The sequence below is a fragment of the Elaeis guineensis genome, chromosome 7, assembly GCF_000442705.2.
Source record: "Elaeis guineensis isolate ETL-2024a chromosome 7, EG11, whole genome shotgun sequence".
In the NCBI taxonomy this organism is placed as follows: Eukaryota; Viridiplantae; Streptophyta; class Magnoliopsida; order Arecales; family Arecaceae; genus Elaeis; species Elaeis guineensis.
In genome coordinates this window covers 87,566,740-87,585,216 of record NC_025999.2, presented here as the reverse complement: position 1 = coordinate 87,585,216, position 18,477 = coordinate 87,566,740, and the positions used below count along the sequence as shown (strand labels likewise).

At 36.4% G+C, this 18,477-nt stretch overlaps 1 protein-coding gene across 1 annotated transcript; it reads right to left on the bottom strand.

The window, feature by feature from the left end:
* Positions 1–1,440: 1,440 nt before the first annotated feature.
* LOC140859349 (uncharacterized membrane protein At4g09580-like) lies at positions 1,441–16,714 on the bottom strand. Its single transcript, XM_073261001.1, has 4 exons — positions 16,122–16,714; positions 13,099–13,369; positions 12,786–12,956; positions 1,441–1,482 (listed from the first exon to the last, which is right to left on the bottom strand). The coding sequence occupies exons 1-4, from the start codon at positions 16,442–16,444 to the stop codon at positions 1,441–1,443; spliced, it is 807 nt and encodes a 268-aa protein (XP_073117102.1). The 5' UTR covers positions 16,445–16,714.
* Between the last annotated feature and the right edge of the window lie 1,763 nt (positions 16,715–18,477).

Here is an 18,477-nt window from a genome sequence, read left to right as displayed (position 1 = left end):
TTAGTAATCGATAGATATGGAACCACCTGGATTCTAGACATGCGACGGCAGTATAGAACAGGGCATTTGAAATACATACTCGGTGATTTTTCCTTGCAGCAAATGTTACGAATATAAGCTGTAACATGTTTTGGCTTGATGATTGGACACTTCGAATGGAAGATCACAACAATTGTTGGTACAAATGGTGGCTGCTGAAACTCCTATGAAGATCTCGGCAAAAGGGAGGGAAGTAGAATGTTGGATCATTGTGCTTGGACATTTAATCAAAAGAATGTGGATGTCAAAGTTTAAGAGGTGACAGACTGACTGCTAGCATTTCCATGAAAAAAGAAAAGATGGGGCAGCAGCATGCTACATGGGAAGAGTGGACAAGACAATGAAATTATGAGATAACATGAGAGAAGTAGGAAGCAATTCCAACGACCGTACCAATATTTTTGTTTTCTCACAATCTATCAATGTTCTTCAGAACCTGCAAAGATGATTAAAACCATTTATTAAATAATTTTAATAACATTTTTATTTAAACTATAAGAAAGTAAATAATTTTAATAAGTGTACCATATTATCATGATATATAATTGAAATATATAAAATCAATTTTCTAAATTTTACCTTCTTTCTTTGCTCGATATACACAGTTATAGTATGTACTTTTATATAATTTAGTTCCAAGTTTCCTATCTGAAATCCAAGAAAATTAATCTTTAATTGCACTCAGATTTCTCTGATAATAAAGAATCTGAAATTATATTCTTACTAAGACTTCGGCAGGCCCTAAAAAACTTCTATCTGTACACTAGTGTATCTTGAACATAGCAGTTCTGAAGCTGATGGGAGTTGGGATCTACTTGTAATCAATCAGCTGCCAAGTACAACCCAAAAATCAAGAATCGTATCACCAATCACAACCAAGAATCAGCATGTGTGGAACCACACCAAATACCAGATCCGAATCTTTGGACAAATTAATCGAGAATCTAAACAGATCTGTTTATGGAAATCAAATAATAGATAGTTGTGGTTGTTGTTGATGATCCGTTGCAACTCACATTTGTATATTTACTTGTCTACAAGACACTGCACTTATAACTAACAAAGCTAATCCATTAGAAGAGTGTCAAAAAAAAAAAGTTGATTCCTTCTTTTATCAGTCAAAAGATTACATTTCAGTTCTGCAATATAGCTTCCTTTTAGGTGCATTTTGGTGATCTAATTAAATTATGAAATGTGAAAATACGCCAATGCCTGCCATCCACAGATATAACCAAACAAAAACAAATGCGCTATCACTCTGCACAACTTTCCCTTTCTTCAGAGTTCTAATGGGCCGAGCAAATTGATCATGGAAGACTCATTCATATGTCGCTTCCTCTTGAGGACGGCTGGTAATATGAGATAGATCCAATAAAAAACAGAACTACCAATGTCTTAAAGTCATAGGATCTGAGTGATTTTAAATCCCAAGGCAAGACCAGCCTGCAGGTTAACAATAGTTGTGTGTGGTTAGACGGGGAATGTTCAAAAGTAACATTTATGTGATGAATGTTGACGTAACTGAAGGTCGACGGCAGTAAAAATTACACGATAGAGCAGAAAAATAAAGACTGCCTTCAGAGTAGCAACAACAAGTATGAAAAAGCAATCACCAACAGACCTTTTCTTTTTTCATCAGCATCTTGGCCTCTATTGAAGCCGGCCCTCCACATAAATTACAATAAAATAGAATTTGCAAGATTTCAAGAAATTGCAAGTGATTGATTCCAGAGTTCCATACAGCAACCATACAGCTCAGAGTGAAGAAAGAAGGTCCAGGAAAATCTTTTGTATATGAACACATTTTGTATGTATCAGTGTGGCATAGACGGTGTGTCATCATTGAGAGTGCATAACCTCACCATCAATGGAGCAATAGAGGATACCAAGAATTAAAGAATAAACCTAAACCAGTCACAGTCATATGAAAAAGGCATTGGGATAAAGTTTTAAGGGCTCACGAGAGGAATTAAACTAACAAAAAGCCTGATCAAGTGAAAGATAGAATTCACCTAAAATTAGCAGCGAAAGAAAAAACTCAAGAATTCAGTTTGACCAATTTCAAAAAATATTGCAATGTAGTTCAAAAAAAGAAGATCCACATGGCTGTCTTGGCTGTTTATGCCTGCAGTGCCCAGTCAATCAAACTGGGCTGCAGACAAAGCCTTAAACAGGAGAGCCTATGGTAACAAATCTCTCCAAGGCATTTGAAAATCTTCTCACATTTCCAAGATTTTCACCAAAAGAAAACAATACGTGTATTAAAAAAAAAAAAATATACATATAACAGATATTTTCTTCATTTTAAATATAAAACTAAAATAGAATCAGCACATTGTTTAGCAATTTTACCATACAATTATGATAATGTTGAAATATCTTTCTGATAGACATACTTTTATGCAAAATAAGATCATGTAGCACAAAAGTTTGATTGAAGCACATAATAATTTGTTCATATGCTATATTTACTTCAAAAGACCTGGGACTAAAAATGACTGATATGAAGGGCACTCTCCTCTGCGTCCTTTCCTTTTGACCTCCTTTTTCATGACAAGATGAGAATTAGAGGTCTAAGTAGTTACAGCTTAAAAGGCGGCCCTAGTTAACTCCAAGCAAATCATATTATAAAGGCTATTATGGTCAATATCAAGAAGGTGATTGCACAAAGAACCCACTTCTAGTTTGATATTTTCTTCTGATTTTAATAGGCTAACTAATTGCCTTATCCTTGTAATACATCAGAAAAAGAATGGTGGTGTTTAGCCTACAATTACCATAAACAGCTTGTCATTCTCCTCCATATATGCCCTAAACAAATTTCTGAATAATCATTAAGTACATTTTTCTTCCTACATTTCGTAGAGTTACTTCTCATTGTGATTGATTATATGCATTATTTTTGTTCAGTGAATACCATATGTAGAGTCTTTAGGTAATCGCCTCTCCAAATGTTTCCATTATTTTGCCTAAACTAGAAAATAGCCTCCATTTCTAGGCATTCTAACATAAACACAGTGATCCTAAAAAATTATTGGCATATATAAAAATACCAGCAAAAAAAAAAAAGTTCCTACAATTCTTATCCATTATCACTGGAATAAGCACCATAATAATGCCAAATTTTTTCATATTTTCACTTATTACCCCAGTCAAGATGCCTCTAAAACTGTTAATTGTATGACATGACAAGGACTGAAATACTGGCCAGTGATGACTAAGCAACCTGTTTGTATATGCAGAAGGTAAACATGCCGTGCATATTCAAGATTTAAGAGAAACATTCATATGCGTCAAAATGAGTCAAAAAAGGGTGTAGAATACATTAGCAGAGATAACAAGCTACTATGAGAACACACAAATGACACCAATCATGTTTCTATTTTTCTCATGATATCTAAATGCCAATGCCCAATTGCAGTCAATTCACAAGCCATTTCTCCTTTTACCAGAAGCATGTTGGGTATTACATTCAACATGCAACATTAATGAGCCTTAACCAAAATCAACAAGCCTTGCCCTTAGAACATGCACTTACATGTCTATCTTAGATTTAAACACAAGCACATGCACACACGAGCATAAGCATGTGCATGAACACCAACACAAATATACATAAAATAGGGCTGGAAATGGGCCTAGACTGGCTCGAAGCCCAGAAGAGTAGGCTGACTCTACGTCGAGCTACAAGCTAAACTTGAAAGTGTTCAGATTGCATTTGAGCTTAAATGTAGAGCCCATGTATTTTCTAGGCCGGGCTTGGGTAAATCATTGTCTTGGCTTAGGCTTGGCCCGAGCCCAAGTTTGCACAAGACCAAAACAGAGCTCGAACCCAGCCAAGTCTCACTCCCCAAATAGGCTCAGTCCTCAATCCCAAGGTTTTAAATCCTATAGGACGAGGTTGTCATGATTTTTCTACGGAACAAGACATGCCGTTATCCTATCCTGTCTCAACACTTGGGGGACAGACGATGCCCCAAAACGTGCCAATCAGGATGCTGAAAAAACAATGGTAGGACGGTCCTATTTTGATACATAAATGGTACCCCATCCTAGTGTCTCAAAGAATGCCCCACTAGCACTTGAATCCTTGCTCAATTCGCCTTTGACCATTTTACATTATGTGGCTTGACTAATTCACAAGCTCCACCCTGAACCCCTAATCTGCTAATCACTAATCTCCCATCACTCGAAGGCTAGACCCTTAATTTGAATGAAGTCTCATGTCTCCCCACCACACCACAGCTCCACTTGGGTTTCTTCTCCCATTCTCCAACCCCACCACCTCTCCATCCTCTTCGCCTTCAATCTCGTGAGTGAGCTCCAGCCCTTCAAATTGTTGCCATTGTCGGTCGCCAGTTGCCAATCGCCATTCTCCGATCAAAGCAAGTAGATGTGAGTCATGCAACACTCCTCTCATCGATCAACAAAGTTTCCATACAGGTACAAAGGATTCTTGGCTTCCTCTCTTGCCCTGGCTGATGGGGGAGGAAACAAAAGGATAGATGAAACTCGAAGGGTGTTGTATTCCACTTTACAAGTAAAAGGATAACAAGATACAAACTGTATCAGATATTGTCTTTTTTTTAAGATAGTTAATTCAAGTCTGCCTATCTTATTCTAGTACTAGGACTTTTATAGTCTAAACAGCACACTCTCAATGACTCAAAAAATTAGAAATAAAAATTTAAATAAAGAAAAACTTTTGATATTGATTTCTCAATCCTCAAGATGTCTCTTGGTTCTTGATTTGACTTCTTCAAGAATTGTCTTCTTGAAACTTGGTTGACTATAAATGAGATTTTGAAACGCTTAGCTTGCCACTACATTCTTCAAGGATTGACTTCTTAGAACTAGGAACTTGGTTGACCATAAATGAGATTTTGAGACCCTTGGTTTGCCGCTACATCATCCTCACTAGGTGAAAAAAACTCGTCCACGAGTTCAGAATCGTTTTCACCATGGTAAATAGATAAATCACGAACATTGAAGGTTGAATGGGTTTGTATGTGTGCTGGCAACTCAACCTTGTATGCATTGTCGTTGATCTTCTTCAAAATCTTACAAGGGCCAATCTTCTTCTTTTTGAGCTTGTTGTATATACCAGCAAAAAACCTCTCTTTCCTAAGATAAACCCATACAAGATCACCTTCTTTGAAAATTTGAGCAAAAAACCTCTCCTTCCTAAGATAAACCCATACAAGATCATCTTTTTTGAAAATTTGAATTTTTCTATGAACATCAGCTGCTTCTCTGCAAGACTTGTTACTTTCCTCAAGCTTCTTCCTCACCTCTTCATGAATTCTTGTCATAGTGGTAATAAAATCATCAGCCTTTTTACAACAAATAGGAGTACTAACAAGATCAAGATAATAGGTAGAAATTCATCCATTAACAATTTCAAAAAGATTTTTTCCTGTAGACTGATTCACAGCTGAATTATAAGCAAACTCAGCTCTAAAAAGAACCAAATCCCACTACTTTGGCCTCTTTGAAGCAAGACTTCGAAGCAAATTCTCCAAAGTTCTATTAACCACCTCCGTTTGCCCATCGGTTTGAGGATGATAAGCACTACTATAGAACAATTTAGTGCCAATTTTTTTCCACAAGCTCCTCCAAAAATAATTAAAAAATTTTGTATCACAATCAGAAGTAATAGACTTAGGAAAACCATGGAATCTAACTAATTCTTTGAAATAAAGATCAGCAATATAGGAAGCATCCATTGTCTTCTTGCAAGGAATGAAGTGAGCCATTTTGAAAAACCGATCAACCACTACAAAAATAGAATCAATGTTTCTTTAAGTCTTTCGCAAACCAACCACAAAATCCATACTAATATCCTCCCAAGCAGCATTAGGAATAGGCAATGGCATATAAGCACCTGAATTCTGACTTTGGCCTTTGCAAGTTTGACAAATATGGCACCTCTTCACAAATTGTGCAACATCACGATAAAGATTTGGTCAAAAATACTTTTCTTTAACCAGCAAAAGAGTTTTATCTCTACCAAGATGGCCACCAAGTCTGCCACAATAGAGCTCCTTAATAAGAACATCTTGGAACGCACAAACACGTTTCCTTGAACAGAAAATCATCATGGAATAAATAATCTTCATATCTGTCTTCTTTGCACTTTTGATAAATTTCTTTGAAATCAAGATCCTCTGCATACCATTCTCATATGAACCCAACTCCTTCCAACTGCACAGTCATTGTGTTTAAGAGAGAAATCCTCCTGCTTAAAGCATCAGCGACTTTATTCAGCCTTCCACTCTTATGCCTCAACATAAAAGTATATTCTTGCAAAAAAGAGATCCAGCTAGCATGCTTTCTATTTAGCTTTGCTTGAGAATTAACATATTTGAGAGCCTCATGATCAGAGTTAAGAATAAACTCTCTTTGAATGAGATACGGCCTCCAATGATGAAGAGCTTGAACAATAGCATAAAGCTCAACATCATAAGTAGAATACTTCTTCCTTGTCTCATTTAGCTTTTCACTGTAGAAGATGATTGGATGACCTTCTTGACTAAAGATTCCACCAATTCCAACATAAGAAGCATCACAATCAACTTCGAAAATCTTCTCAAAATTTGGAAGTATAAGTATTGATGCTATGGACAGCTTCTTTTTAACAAGATTAAAGCTTTTCTCCGCCTCCTCTGTCCATTTGAATTCTCTTTTGAGACAATCAGTCAAAGGTGCGGCAATGGTGCTGAAGTCCTTAATGAATCGACGATAGAATGAAACCAATCCATGAAAACTCCTCACTTATTGTATATTCTTTGGAATAGACCATCCTGAACAGCTTTAATCTTTCTTCATCCATCATCACACCTACAGGAGTTAGAACAAAACCTAGAAAAATGAGACGAGTGATCAAGAATGAACACTTTTTGAGGTTCACATAAAGCTTTTCTCTCCTCAAAGTCGTAAGAACAGCTCTCAAATGCTCAATATGGTCAGATGAATTTTGACCATAAACAAGAATATCATCAAAATAAACAATAACAAACTGTCCAATGAAAGAGCTAAGAGCTTAATTCATTACCCTCATGAAGGTACTGGAAGCAATGGATAGACCAAACGGCATAACAAGCCACTCAAACAACCCTCCACGTATCTTAAACGCCGTCTTCCATTCATCACCAGGCTTGATTCGAATTTGGTGATAGCCACTTCTAAGATCAATTTTTGAAAACACTTGTGCACCAGTAAGCATGTCGAACATATCATCAATTCTTGGAATTGAAAATTTATACTTGATGGTGATTCAATTAAGTGCTCGGCTGTCAACACACATACGCCAAGAACCATCTTTTTCTGGAGCTAAAAGGGCAGGAACAACAACTGGACTCAAACTTTCCTTGATGTAGCCTCTGTTCAAGAGGTCCTGCACCTGATGATGAAGTTCTTTGTGCTCCTTTGAACTCATCCGGTAATGAGCTTTATCGGGCAGAGCAGACCCTGAAACCAGATCAATTTGATGTTGGATATCCCTCAATGGAGGAAGACCACTAGGTAGCTCATCTAGGATGATATCACCAAATTCTTCTAAGAGAATCTAAACTTTTTTTGGAACTTCCATTGGCTGTCTGCTCTTTAGCCACCAAAACATAAATCTCCTCATTATGGGTGGTCTCTTTCTCAAACTATGACAAGGTAAGTAAAGCATTTCCCTCCCCTTTTATACAAGGTTTGGGAACACATATGTTTTTACATGGTAGAAGAACAATTTCAATTTTTCCAATAATGAATGTATGTTTTCTTCCTGCCATCATGCATCGCACCCTTGTCATATTGCCAAGGTCTACCCAAGAGTATATGTCCAATATCCATAGGAGCAATACCACACCAAACTTCATCATGATAATTTTTACCCATAGAAAATAAAACAAGACATTTCTTATCAATTTTTACTTCATTGTCATTCTTCGTCCATGAGACAGAATATGGATAAGGATGTGGCACAGTGTTGAGTTTGAGCTTGTCTACTATCTCTTGAGAAACAAAGTTCCCAAAGCTGCCTCCATCAATGACTATGGAACATACTCTCCCATTGGCCCTACACCTGATTTTGAAGATGTTATATCGCAACCAATCTTGTTCATTATTTTGTTTTGGGGCTGCAAGAACCTTTTGAATCACCAAGCATTCTCCATCTTCTGGTTCAATCTCCTCTCGTTCTTGTTCAGCATCATCATCATACTTTGGCTTGACATCTTTAGCTTGCTGTTCTTCTTCTTCATTCACAAAATTCGCACGAGCATCATTTTTGCTTTTTGGACACTCATTCATATAATGACCAAATTGACCATATGTGAAACAAATAATGGACTTGCCCTTAACTTGGCTATTTAGAATTGAACCACTACCTCCTTTCTTTGAACCATTCTTGCTGGAAGATTCAACTTTTGAGAGATAAAAGCTCTGAACATCTGCATACTTCCTTGCTCCATGTCTAGAGAGTTTTGTCTCGATCTTCAGAGCTAATTAGTAAACATCATTCAAACTCCATATCTGTTGCAACTCCACTTCATCTCTAATAGGTAACTTCAGCCCACTAACATATCTGGCCACAAGTTGATCTTCTGTTTCTTGTATATTGTACCTGGCCATCAACTTATAGAATTCTTCTGTATAATCAGTAACACTCCTGTTGCCTTGCTGCAAACTGCTGAATTGCATAAAAATAGTCTGAGCAAAATTTGAAGGAAAGAAATTCTCACGTAACCTTGCCTTCATCTTCTCCTAAGAAGCAATCTCAGACTTTCCTTTTCGCAATCTCATCTCTTGCACCTTATCCCACCATGTGGATGCATAGCCTCGAAGCTTTGTCGCAACAAGCTTCACCTTTTGATCATCGGGGATGTCTTTATACTCTAAGAATTTCTCTATGGCACTCAACCAATCCAGAAATTCTTCTGGTTGTAAACGGCCATGAAATTCTGGCAAATCAATCTTAATGGAGTCATCTCATGCGAACTTCTCATATAAATTTCGAGTTCGCCAATTGGCAAAAGGATTCACTTGGTCTGAATCATCACTGGAATAGCCACGACTAGAACTTCGTTCACTTCTAGCTTCCTGACTTTTAAGACGTAAGGTCAACTCCTCAACTTGTCTTCGAAGCTCCCGAATCTCAGCATCACGTTCATCATCCACATTCTCCCTTATAGGGTCACCTCTGCCACGTCCACCTCTTCTTCCCCTTGCGGCAATGGGAAAAGAAATAAAAAGGCCAAGAGCGTAGCCAGGCTCTGATACCAAATGATGAGGGAGGAAACAAAAGGATAGATGAAACTCGAAGGGTGCCGTATTCCACTTCACAAGTAAAAGGATAACAAGATACAAACTGTATCAGATTTTTTTTTTTTAAAGATAGTTAATTCAAGTCTGCCCATCTTATTCTAGTACTAGGGCTTTTATAGTCTAAACAGCACACTCTTAATGACTCATAAAATTAGAAATAGAAATTTAAATAAAGAGAAACTTTCGATGTTGATGTCTCAGTCCTCAAGACGTCTTTTGGTTCTTGATTTGACTTCTTTTTCAAAGATTGTCTTCTTGGAACTTGGTTGACTATAAATGAGATTTTGAGACCCTTGGCTTGCCACTACATTCTTCAAGGATTGACTTCTTACAACTTGGAACTTGAAACTTGGTTGATCATAAAGGAGATTTTGAGACCCTTAGCTTGCCACTACATCACTAGCCTATGACCATCCTCGACTTCTCTTTTGCTAAGTTCTTCCAAGTCTTCCCACCCATTGACATTTCTAGGGTTTCATTGCATTTGAGTAAGTCATGATGTGATATCTCGATTTTATCCTTTCATTGCAGTGATTTCGATTGCAATATATCTACCTTGCATTAGATTAAGTGCAATAGCTGGAGTTCTATGTGGGTTCTAAACTTGTGTTTCTTTTAATTTTATTGTTAATATGCAATGTTAATGGTGGATTGGGTCTTTAATCCTATTTGTTACTAGAGAACTTGGTTTGATTCTGGCCTTCACCCAAACCAAAAAGGTGGAGCTTTGCTTTTGCCCCTCCTGCTCCTGCATATCAAAAGATAAAAAGGACACTATGTGTTAACTTCAGGGATCCATTATATTGTATGTTAATTAGAGCCATCTAACTCATAGTGATTTCCCCTCTAGACATGATGTAATTTTATCTGTTGGCCAGCATAGAAGGGCATCTTTCTAATTGGAGGAGTTACAAAGAACTGACCATATCCACTCATTGTTTAACTAACCATATTTCTGATTAGCAATTAACTTATATTGGAAACTTTGGAAATCATATTGCTGGCAATGAAGGGCTGGGACTTTAGGTAAAACCATCTTCTGTAGCATATGAAAATCAATAATAAATAGGAAACCAGACTTGCCACCTTACCACTGGTTGCAACCTTGGACTTTCATCTTTTGAGTTCTTATTGTATTTCCAGAAATTTTGCGGACTTCCTTGCCTGTATAATTTACAAGACTACATGATTCCACAACATTGGGCTCCTAGAAGTCTGCTTTAGAGCAGTACACTATCAGTTCCATATTTAGGAAACCAGCAGCTCATTTCGGGTTGTGAAATACTCACAGGGAAGTGGGCACTGGATTCAGTTCATGTCACTAAATACTATGACATTTCTTAGGTGGATGCACATACAAAAGTATACGTTAGCATGATCTTTGTTAAAAATTATGGTTGTCATAGCTGCTTGATGTAACATTCACACTCTAAGCCTTGAATATAATCGGTGCATTGTCAAATTATTTATGCTTTCCTGCTTCTAGATTTTGCTATGTTTCATTATCTGATCTTGAATTCCTTTATTCTTTTTCTTTGTTTATTGTATGGTGATGAACTAGAAGCTGGAATCTATCTCAGGATATATCTTGATAATTTAGTCATCGTCTTTATAATTTTTTTTATTCATATCAAGTTACAAGTTTACATATTTAATTTTCTTCATATTCTAATTATTTGTTTTATTCAAAATGTAGGTTGTCACAACAATGAATGAGTGAAGAGGGAACAATTTCTCTCTTCCCTCTACCAAGATTGATTCCACATGGATGCTTATTGGAAAGTTTAGTTCCAGTTAAAGTACTAGTAAAGTTATGAAGTTAGAAAGTTATGAAGTTAGAACTGATTTCTCTCTATACTATTATTCTCACATGGTGTTTGAAAAGAAGTTGTTGATCATTCAGACTTTGTATAAGCAATGGAATGTTTCCCACTAAAATACTAGTCAAACAATGCTTTTAGAATTGACTTCTTTCTATATATGCAGTGTGATACTGTTGTTGTCATATGGTGTTTGAGATTTAAGAAGTAGGTGCTGACTGATTAGCCTTGATATAAGCAAAAGAATACTTTGCATCAATGCACTAATCAAACATTGCTGATTGAATTGATTTGTTTCCATATATGTGACACTGTTATCATTACATGGTGTTTGATAAGTAGCAGCAGATTGATTGGCCTCATCATAGGCAACAGAATGGTTTTTTCCTATTTTTTCATTGAGCAATGACATAATGTAACTGTGGTGCTTATGTTTTAGAAATACAGCCAATATATTTATGTCTTTTGTTCGTCTGGGCTATGGACTAAGGCTGCTTTCATGCATGATAGTAAATGGGAAGATAAGTAAATTATATATGTTTGCTTAATTATCCTTAATTTTGGCTAGGATTGCGCAAAAGATCTTCACTGGTGCATGCACGAATAGCATTAACAAATGATGATGAAAAAACCAGAGCCCAACTAGCAAATGCCAAGACACTTGTGCTGTTGGTTCCTAAAATAGTGTTGGTTTGTACAGTGTCTTCATGGTTTTTTTAAGAGGCAACAAAGAACAGATGCAGATGGTGTCGTGGCTAGGCAAAGTGGAGTCATAACCATGTTATGTCATCCAAATACTTGAAATATTTATTTATTTCGGCCTCCTTCTTAATAGCAGAGTTGTGGCTTATTCTTGAGCAGGTCCTAGCTTCTTAATTTATGGGTCGAGCATGAGTTTTGGACAGTATATAACACAAAGTAGGTCTTAAATGAACAATTGGCGGATGAGAGTTCATGTCCACAAATTTGGGCCGGTCCAATTTTGGCCCAAATGGCAAATTCAGGCCAGCCCAATCAGGTTCAGGTCAAGGGCAGGCCTGGATTTTCCAAATGTTTTCAGGCCTAAACCCGGTCCGAAGCCCCCAAAAAAAAAAATTTGAGACACGCTTAGCTAGGGGCATGGCCCTGCTGGCCCTGCCAGCCCAGCCATTTTCCAGCCCTACATAAAAGAGATAAAAACAAATAAAAGTTGTGGTTATTTTGAATAGGTTATTTTTGTTGGTCAAGTAACTAGACAAAACCTCTTGTTCCAGGAATGGGTAGATTATTGGAATAACTAAATAGTAAATACATACACAGGGTGTCACAACACCTTGTTTCAGTTGCTCAGAACTCGAATGAAATATAAATATTAATATTTCAATTTTTAAAATTGGTAGGCAAACCACAAAAGATGCATTGCATCCAGGCCTGACTGCAGTAAATGATTTTTTGAAAAGAAAAAAATAATTTTGATGCAAACTGGTACAAAGAATAGAAGCAATCTGAATCTTAATCCGATACTTTGCCATCAAAACTAACAAATCACTATCTTTAAATTTTTAAAAAAAAAAAATCAAGGATATCAAGAAGGCTGAAAGGATGATAATACAGTAGCTAGAAGAAACTCACTCTGACAGTGATGTAAGATGCTGGAATAAGACCAACCAATGTTGCAAGAAAAAAAACATGGAAAGGTATGTCCACAATTGGAGATGCCACATTTATAAATGTGTTAGGCAATGATGGAGTTATCCTCAGAAAAAGCATATAATTTAACAGCTTGTCTCTGCGTTTTGCTACCTGCATTTAAAGGAGCACATAATCTGAGACATGAAATGATGACTAATCCATCAAATGGGAGATGTAAGCTAGGTTTAATAAAATAAATTCCCTAAAGGAGATTTAACAGAGAAATGCTTCATGGACCACATTTAAGATATACCTCTGCCTGAAAGAATCTCAACTTTTCAGGCCACAACCAGCTAACCAGAGGCCTTCCAATCAACTTGGAAAGAAAATAGCAGGAGGATGCACCAGAAGTGGCAGTAAAAACGACCAAAACAACACCCTTGACGACCCCAAAAAGAGCTCCAGCCAGCAATGACATGAATATAGTGCCCGGAATCATAAATGTCTGCATGAAGATGTATGTTGCACAGTACCCTAGCATAAATTTTGCTTGACAGTCTCTTGCATACACAGCAATATTATCCCTGCATAAGAGACTCACCAAAAATTAAAAATAGTTCTCATCATTATAAATGTGCTAGCGGACAATATTTTAAAAAGGAACACTGTAATAGATGATGTAGCGAAAGTATCTCACATTCTCATATCAATCTGAAGCAGAAGAGATAAATAATAAAGAATAATTCAAGACTAGAGCATGCTACAGAATACAACCAATATGAAATTACTTGTCATGCTTGCCGTCTAAAAAAAAAAAGAGCTTTAAGTAACCTAGCTTCAAAACCTCCATTCTGCATATGTTTTTTTTTGACTGAAAAGAGTGAAGCACAGAAAGCACACATATAAAGAGTTGATCAGGCTGCATACAGAGCTGTTGCCGTGCATTTCAGGGCACTTTGCATTACTTTTAACATAAAAAGCCCTTTAGATGTGCACCCTCAGTGAAAAAAATGCAACCACATGAGAAAAACACAAGCAAGTTCTAAGGGTAATCATGGTGTTATCTGGTGGTGTATATGATAATTGGAACCGCAGATCTCTGGCCACAAGATGGGAGAGCTGTGTCAGCTAGATGGAACTATGAGTCTCTTTTCTTGATACTCTCTCTTTTTTCCTTTCTTTTATCACTTCTCTTCTTTCTCCCTTTATCTTATTTTTTTCAGCATAAAAGGCAATCAGACAAACCCTTGTATCCACACCTATGCAGAAGAGATCAGCCACTTATTTTCTTAAGAGAAAAAACAAAGAAAGAGTAGGGGAGGGAGGTCCCGGAAAGTTTAAGAACTTATAATTAACCCCCTGAAAACAGAGAACTATGAGATGGATTCCTAAAGCTCATAAGGAAGATTGCTAGGACTTGAATGATAGCTAGAGGCCTAAGATTTTACTTTTTGATACCAATAAAATTCTCCCTTCGCTCTTCTCATATCGCATCACCTGGTCAACTTCTAGGTGGTTGTTGTCTCTAAGGACCAATGATAAAAGCGAATGGTATTTCTATCCATAATCCCGGGAGAGAATGCAAACTCATGCATGAGCTTTCCTTGTTGTCCACTCTGTCGCTTTCTTCCTGTCTTTGTATTTGTTTTGTTTCTCAACTCTTTTAGGCATGTGCTATATGTATCTATTATAAGCTGCTCAACCTCATCTCATATATTCCTTTATTTACTTCAGAAATTTGTGTGAAACAGGAATAAAAACAATCATCTATAAATTAAGGGTTGAAAATAACCCACTTTTGAAAACAAAGAATAGTGTAAGAACATGGTTTCCTATCATCAACCCTATCAAACCTAACTATTCACACAGTAGGTCCCTACAGATATTCCAAATGAAATGATGCATCTCCATACCTTAAGAATTACCCCAATATGATGTCTCCCAATCCAAAAACCCTTCAATACTAGACTATTTTTCCTTAAAATGAACATGATAAGTACTAAGGAAAAATACATAAATGAACAAACTATACACAAACTCATAAACTATGTCTAAGATAAACTTCCCCAAGTTAAGCCAATAAAAACTTAGAAGGTTGAATATGTTTATTTAGATGATATAAAACCTAACTTATCACACATCTATAGCTGGATCATAGGATTGAATGTGAAAGCACCCGCAATCATCTAACACACAGAAATTGCAAGCTAAATATTATTTATGATGTAATCTCCTGAAAATGTACTCCACTTTCTAATGGAACTAAGTTGCATGATCAGAACTCTTCATGGCTGTGCTCTAGTTAGTAATTTTCTTCACAGATACCTTGCCTAGTTGCCTCTGCATCTACAGGTGTTGGCATGACAGCCAAACTTGATTTCTTATTTTTAAAATATCCATGAATGAGTGGAAGAGCAAGCAGAAAACTGCCTCCAGTCTTTTTGATATGTACGATGGCAAAAATGCTCAGCAAGTGTCTGGATATGCAAGCATAGCACACCAAGACATCAGGTTTGAACTGTAAATAGCAGGCACAAAGTATGTATCACAGGGAAGGGTAGACAAAAGAGGACTTACAGACACAATGCCTCTCAGAGATGTGTGCGAAGATTACCTTAGGGCCTGTTTGGTATTGTTGTTATTTTTGTGTTTTCATTTGCACACAAGTAAATGAAATACCACCTGGAGATTGATGTTGAAAATAGCTTTTGCATGGAACTTCTGTCATTGAGTCATTCCTTGCTTTTATTTTCCCTTTAATTTTGAAAGCAACAAATCTTTGCCACCAAAAGCTCAAACGGTTCTAAACAGTTCTAAAAAAAAGGGTTTCATTATACATACATCTTCAGTCAATTTCAATGTCTTCTTGGGTTCTTGAAAACAAAAGAGAAAACAGAAGCAATGCCAAAAGGGCCCTTAGTCAACTTTGATAAAGTGATTTTGGAATTGCACACATTGATAAGGTCAGAGAAGCCATCTCTCCAGCCAGCTAGAAGCAGGATGCTCCAGAAACTCTCTCTTTTTCAATCAAGATGGGGAAAAAAATATTTTGCCCCCGTAATAGCTATTTGTTATGCATAATAACACTACAGCCAATTGTTATCCCCATCAAATCTGATCAACAGAAGGAAACCAACGACATTTATGCAGGCAAAAGCAGTCCATCAACATCATCGGACATCCGTAGGTAGACAATGTAATTCATCGCCGAACAGGGCTCAAAATTCTGCTTTAATATCATTATATATTCCAAAAAGGGGGAGTGGATTAACAAATAAAGCAAATAAAAACCAAAGCGACCTGCATTCAGCTGAAATGGGGAAAACGGGAACTCACTTGAGGACGCGAAGATCGGCGAGGTTGTGCGGCAGCCGGAAGATCTTATCGTAGTCGGCCTCCGGCATGGTGAGGTAGATGCAGAATAGGCCGACAGCGAAGATCATGAAGATGGAGGCGGCGGCGGCGGCCTCCCACTGGCTAAGCGGGAACCTGGTGTCACGGGCGCCGACGGGCTTCTTGGTGGTGGGGGACTCGTCGGAGAGGGTGCTCTCCACGTCCCGAACGGCGGCGACCCGGAGGGGAGCCATGGAGACGAGGGCAACGGTGCGAGCGGACGAGCAGCAGGAGGCGGCGATGGGTGGAAGGGATCTCAGTTTCATTCTAGGGGGTAAGCCGCAAGCAGCATGGGGAGCGACGAGATCCCCGAAGGATCCGCCGAAAAGCTCCCGAACGATCCCGGCAACGGAACGGCGCTCGATCAGGGAAGCGGAATTGGGGGTTCACATCGGCGGGCGAAGCCCTAAAACGAAAGCGGAAGAGAGGGCCGAGACGGTGGGTGTAATATACGGTGGGGTGGGGGGACGCAGGTGACAGTTATGGAAGACAGCTTGCGCTTGGTCCTATTTTCTTGTCATTAGAAAAGTTGAAATTGGGAGAGAGCCAAGACGGAAATGGCCGCCTACGGTTCTTCGTTCTTGCTTGTCTGTTTCTGGTCATTGATGCATCAAGGGAACACGTAACGTCGAGGAATTGGGAAAAAAATAATATATTTTATAAAACCAGTTAATTTGATCTAAATTATATAATTAATAATAAAAATCTGATAAAAAATAAATATTTTTTATTTTTATATTATTTTTAATATTTTGCAACACAAATTACCTATTTTTCAACCCATCTTTATTCATGTAGAGATATATAAAATGCAAGAGTTAATTTTACTTTACTAGTAATCCATTTGTTTGTTTCTACAATACTTCTTATATGATGAATACAAGAGATTATATTTTGCCTTTTGAAAATAGATGAGCTTAATTTGTATCTCTCGCATATCAAGATGTAGCTTGATTGTAGTTTTTATTCTTCAGTTAGATCGTTCAATAAAATTATTCAACAAGAATAAGATGTAACATATTTGCTATAGGTGGCTTCTAAAACGTGTAAAATTTAAGCTCTAGTCTTCTAATCTGTCACATTCATAATATTAATTTTTAAATTAAATTTGAATAAAGTTGTTTTAAAACCAATTAAAGTAAATAAGGTCAAGATTTAAATGCACAAGCATCTATATTATTTTTTAATTAAAAATATCCACTATAATAATTATATAAATATATAATAAAAATAATTATATAAAAAAAACTGTATTTGACATGCAGTTTTTGAGATAACTTTAGCTTATTTAAGCTACAGCATAGCAATATTAGTGTTTGATGAGGATAGCTTATAGTCTATAAGCTAGTTTTTGTTGACAGCTCCCTCACCTAAGGATTCAAAAGCTACAACTAATTGTATATTTTTTAGCTCTAAATTTATCTTTTATCTTTTTCTAAAATTATTCACATATTTAATATTTAAGCTTCTTCCTCTCTCCTTTATTCTTCTCGTATCCATCTCTCCTCTTTCCTCCAAAATATTCATGTAATTTTTGTAAACAACCTCTATCCCATAATAATAGAAAATTTTTATTTTATTATGAATTAAAATTTTTAAAATTTATCTACAAAAATAATGCTATGAACAATGATATGATTCCGTTAATTCTTAATTCAAACTTAAAAAATATCACATAATTTTTATTTTTATTATTTTATAATTTATTTTTTTTATAATTTAATAAAATTAATTTTTATTATATCTATTTTATTTAATTGAACTAAATATTTAAAGTGATGTTGAAAATAAATAATACGAGGTTACGTTCTTTTATGTCATTTTGTACATGACAACTTACTTACATAGCTAATTTTTATCAAATACTTAGATTAATACAGCTATAACTATGACTACAGCTCATAGCTTAGGCCACAGTTACAGCCCAATACAACTACAGTACAACTACAGCTACATGTCAAACATAATTGAATCCTTAAATTTATTTGTTATTGGATAAATAAAAATCTATATACATGAGCTGTATAACAAGAATGCTCATGGGCGTTGACAACTCATTTCAAATTTCTAAATAAGAAACTCAACTCTTTGGGCCAAGTAGACATTTTATTAGATGGAAAGAATTCACTTAAATCGGCATATAAATCCAATAATAATGTATGAAATCTTAAACAATATTTATTAAGTAAAATATCATGTACATGATATGTGATATAATCAAGTACATCTCACTCTAATTTCGTTTCCACATTCTCCTTTTATATATCGACAAATAAACAATATTTATCCAATCCAAACT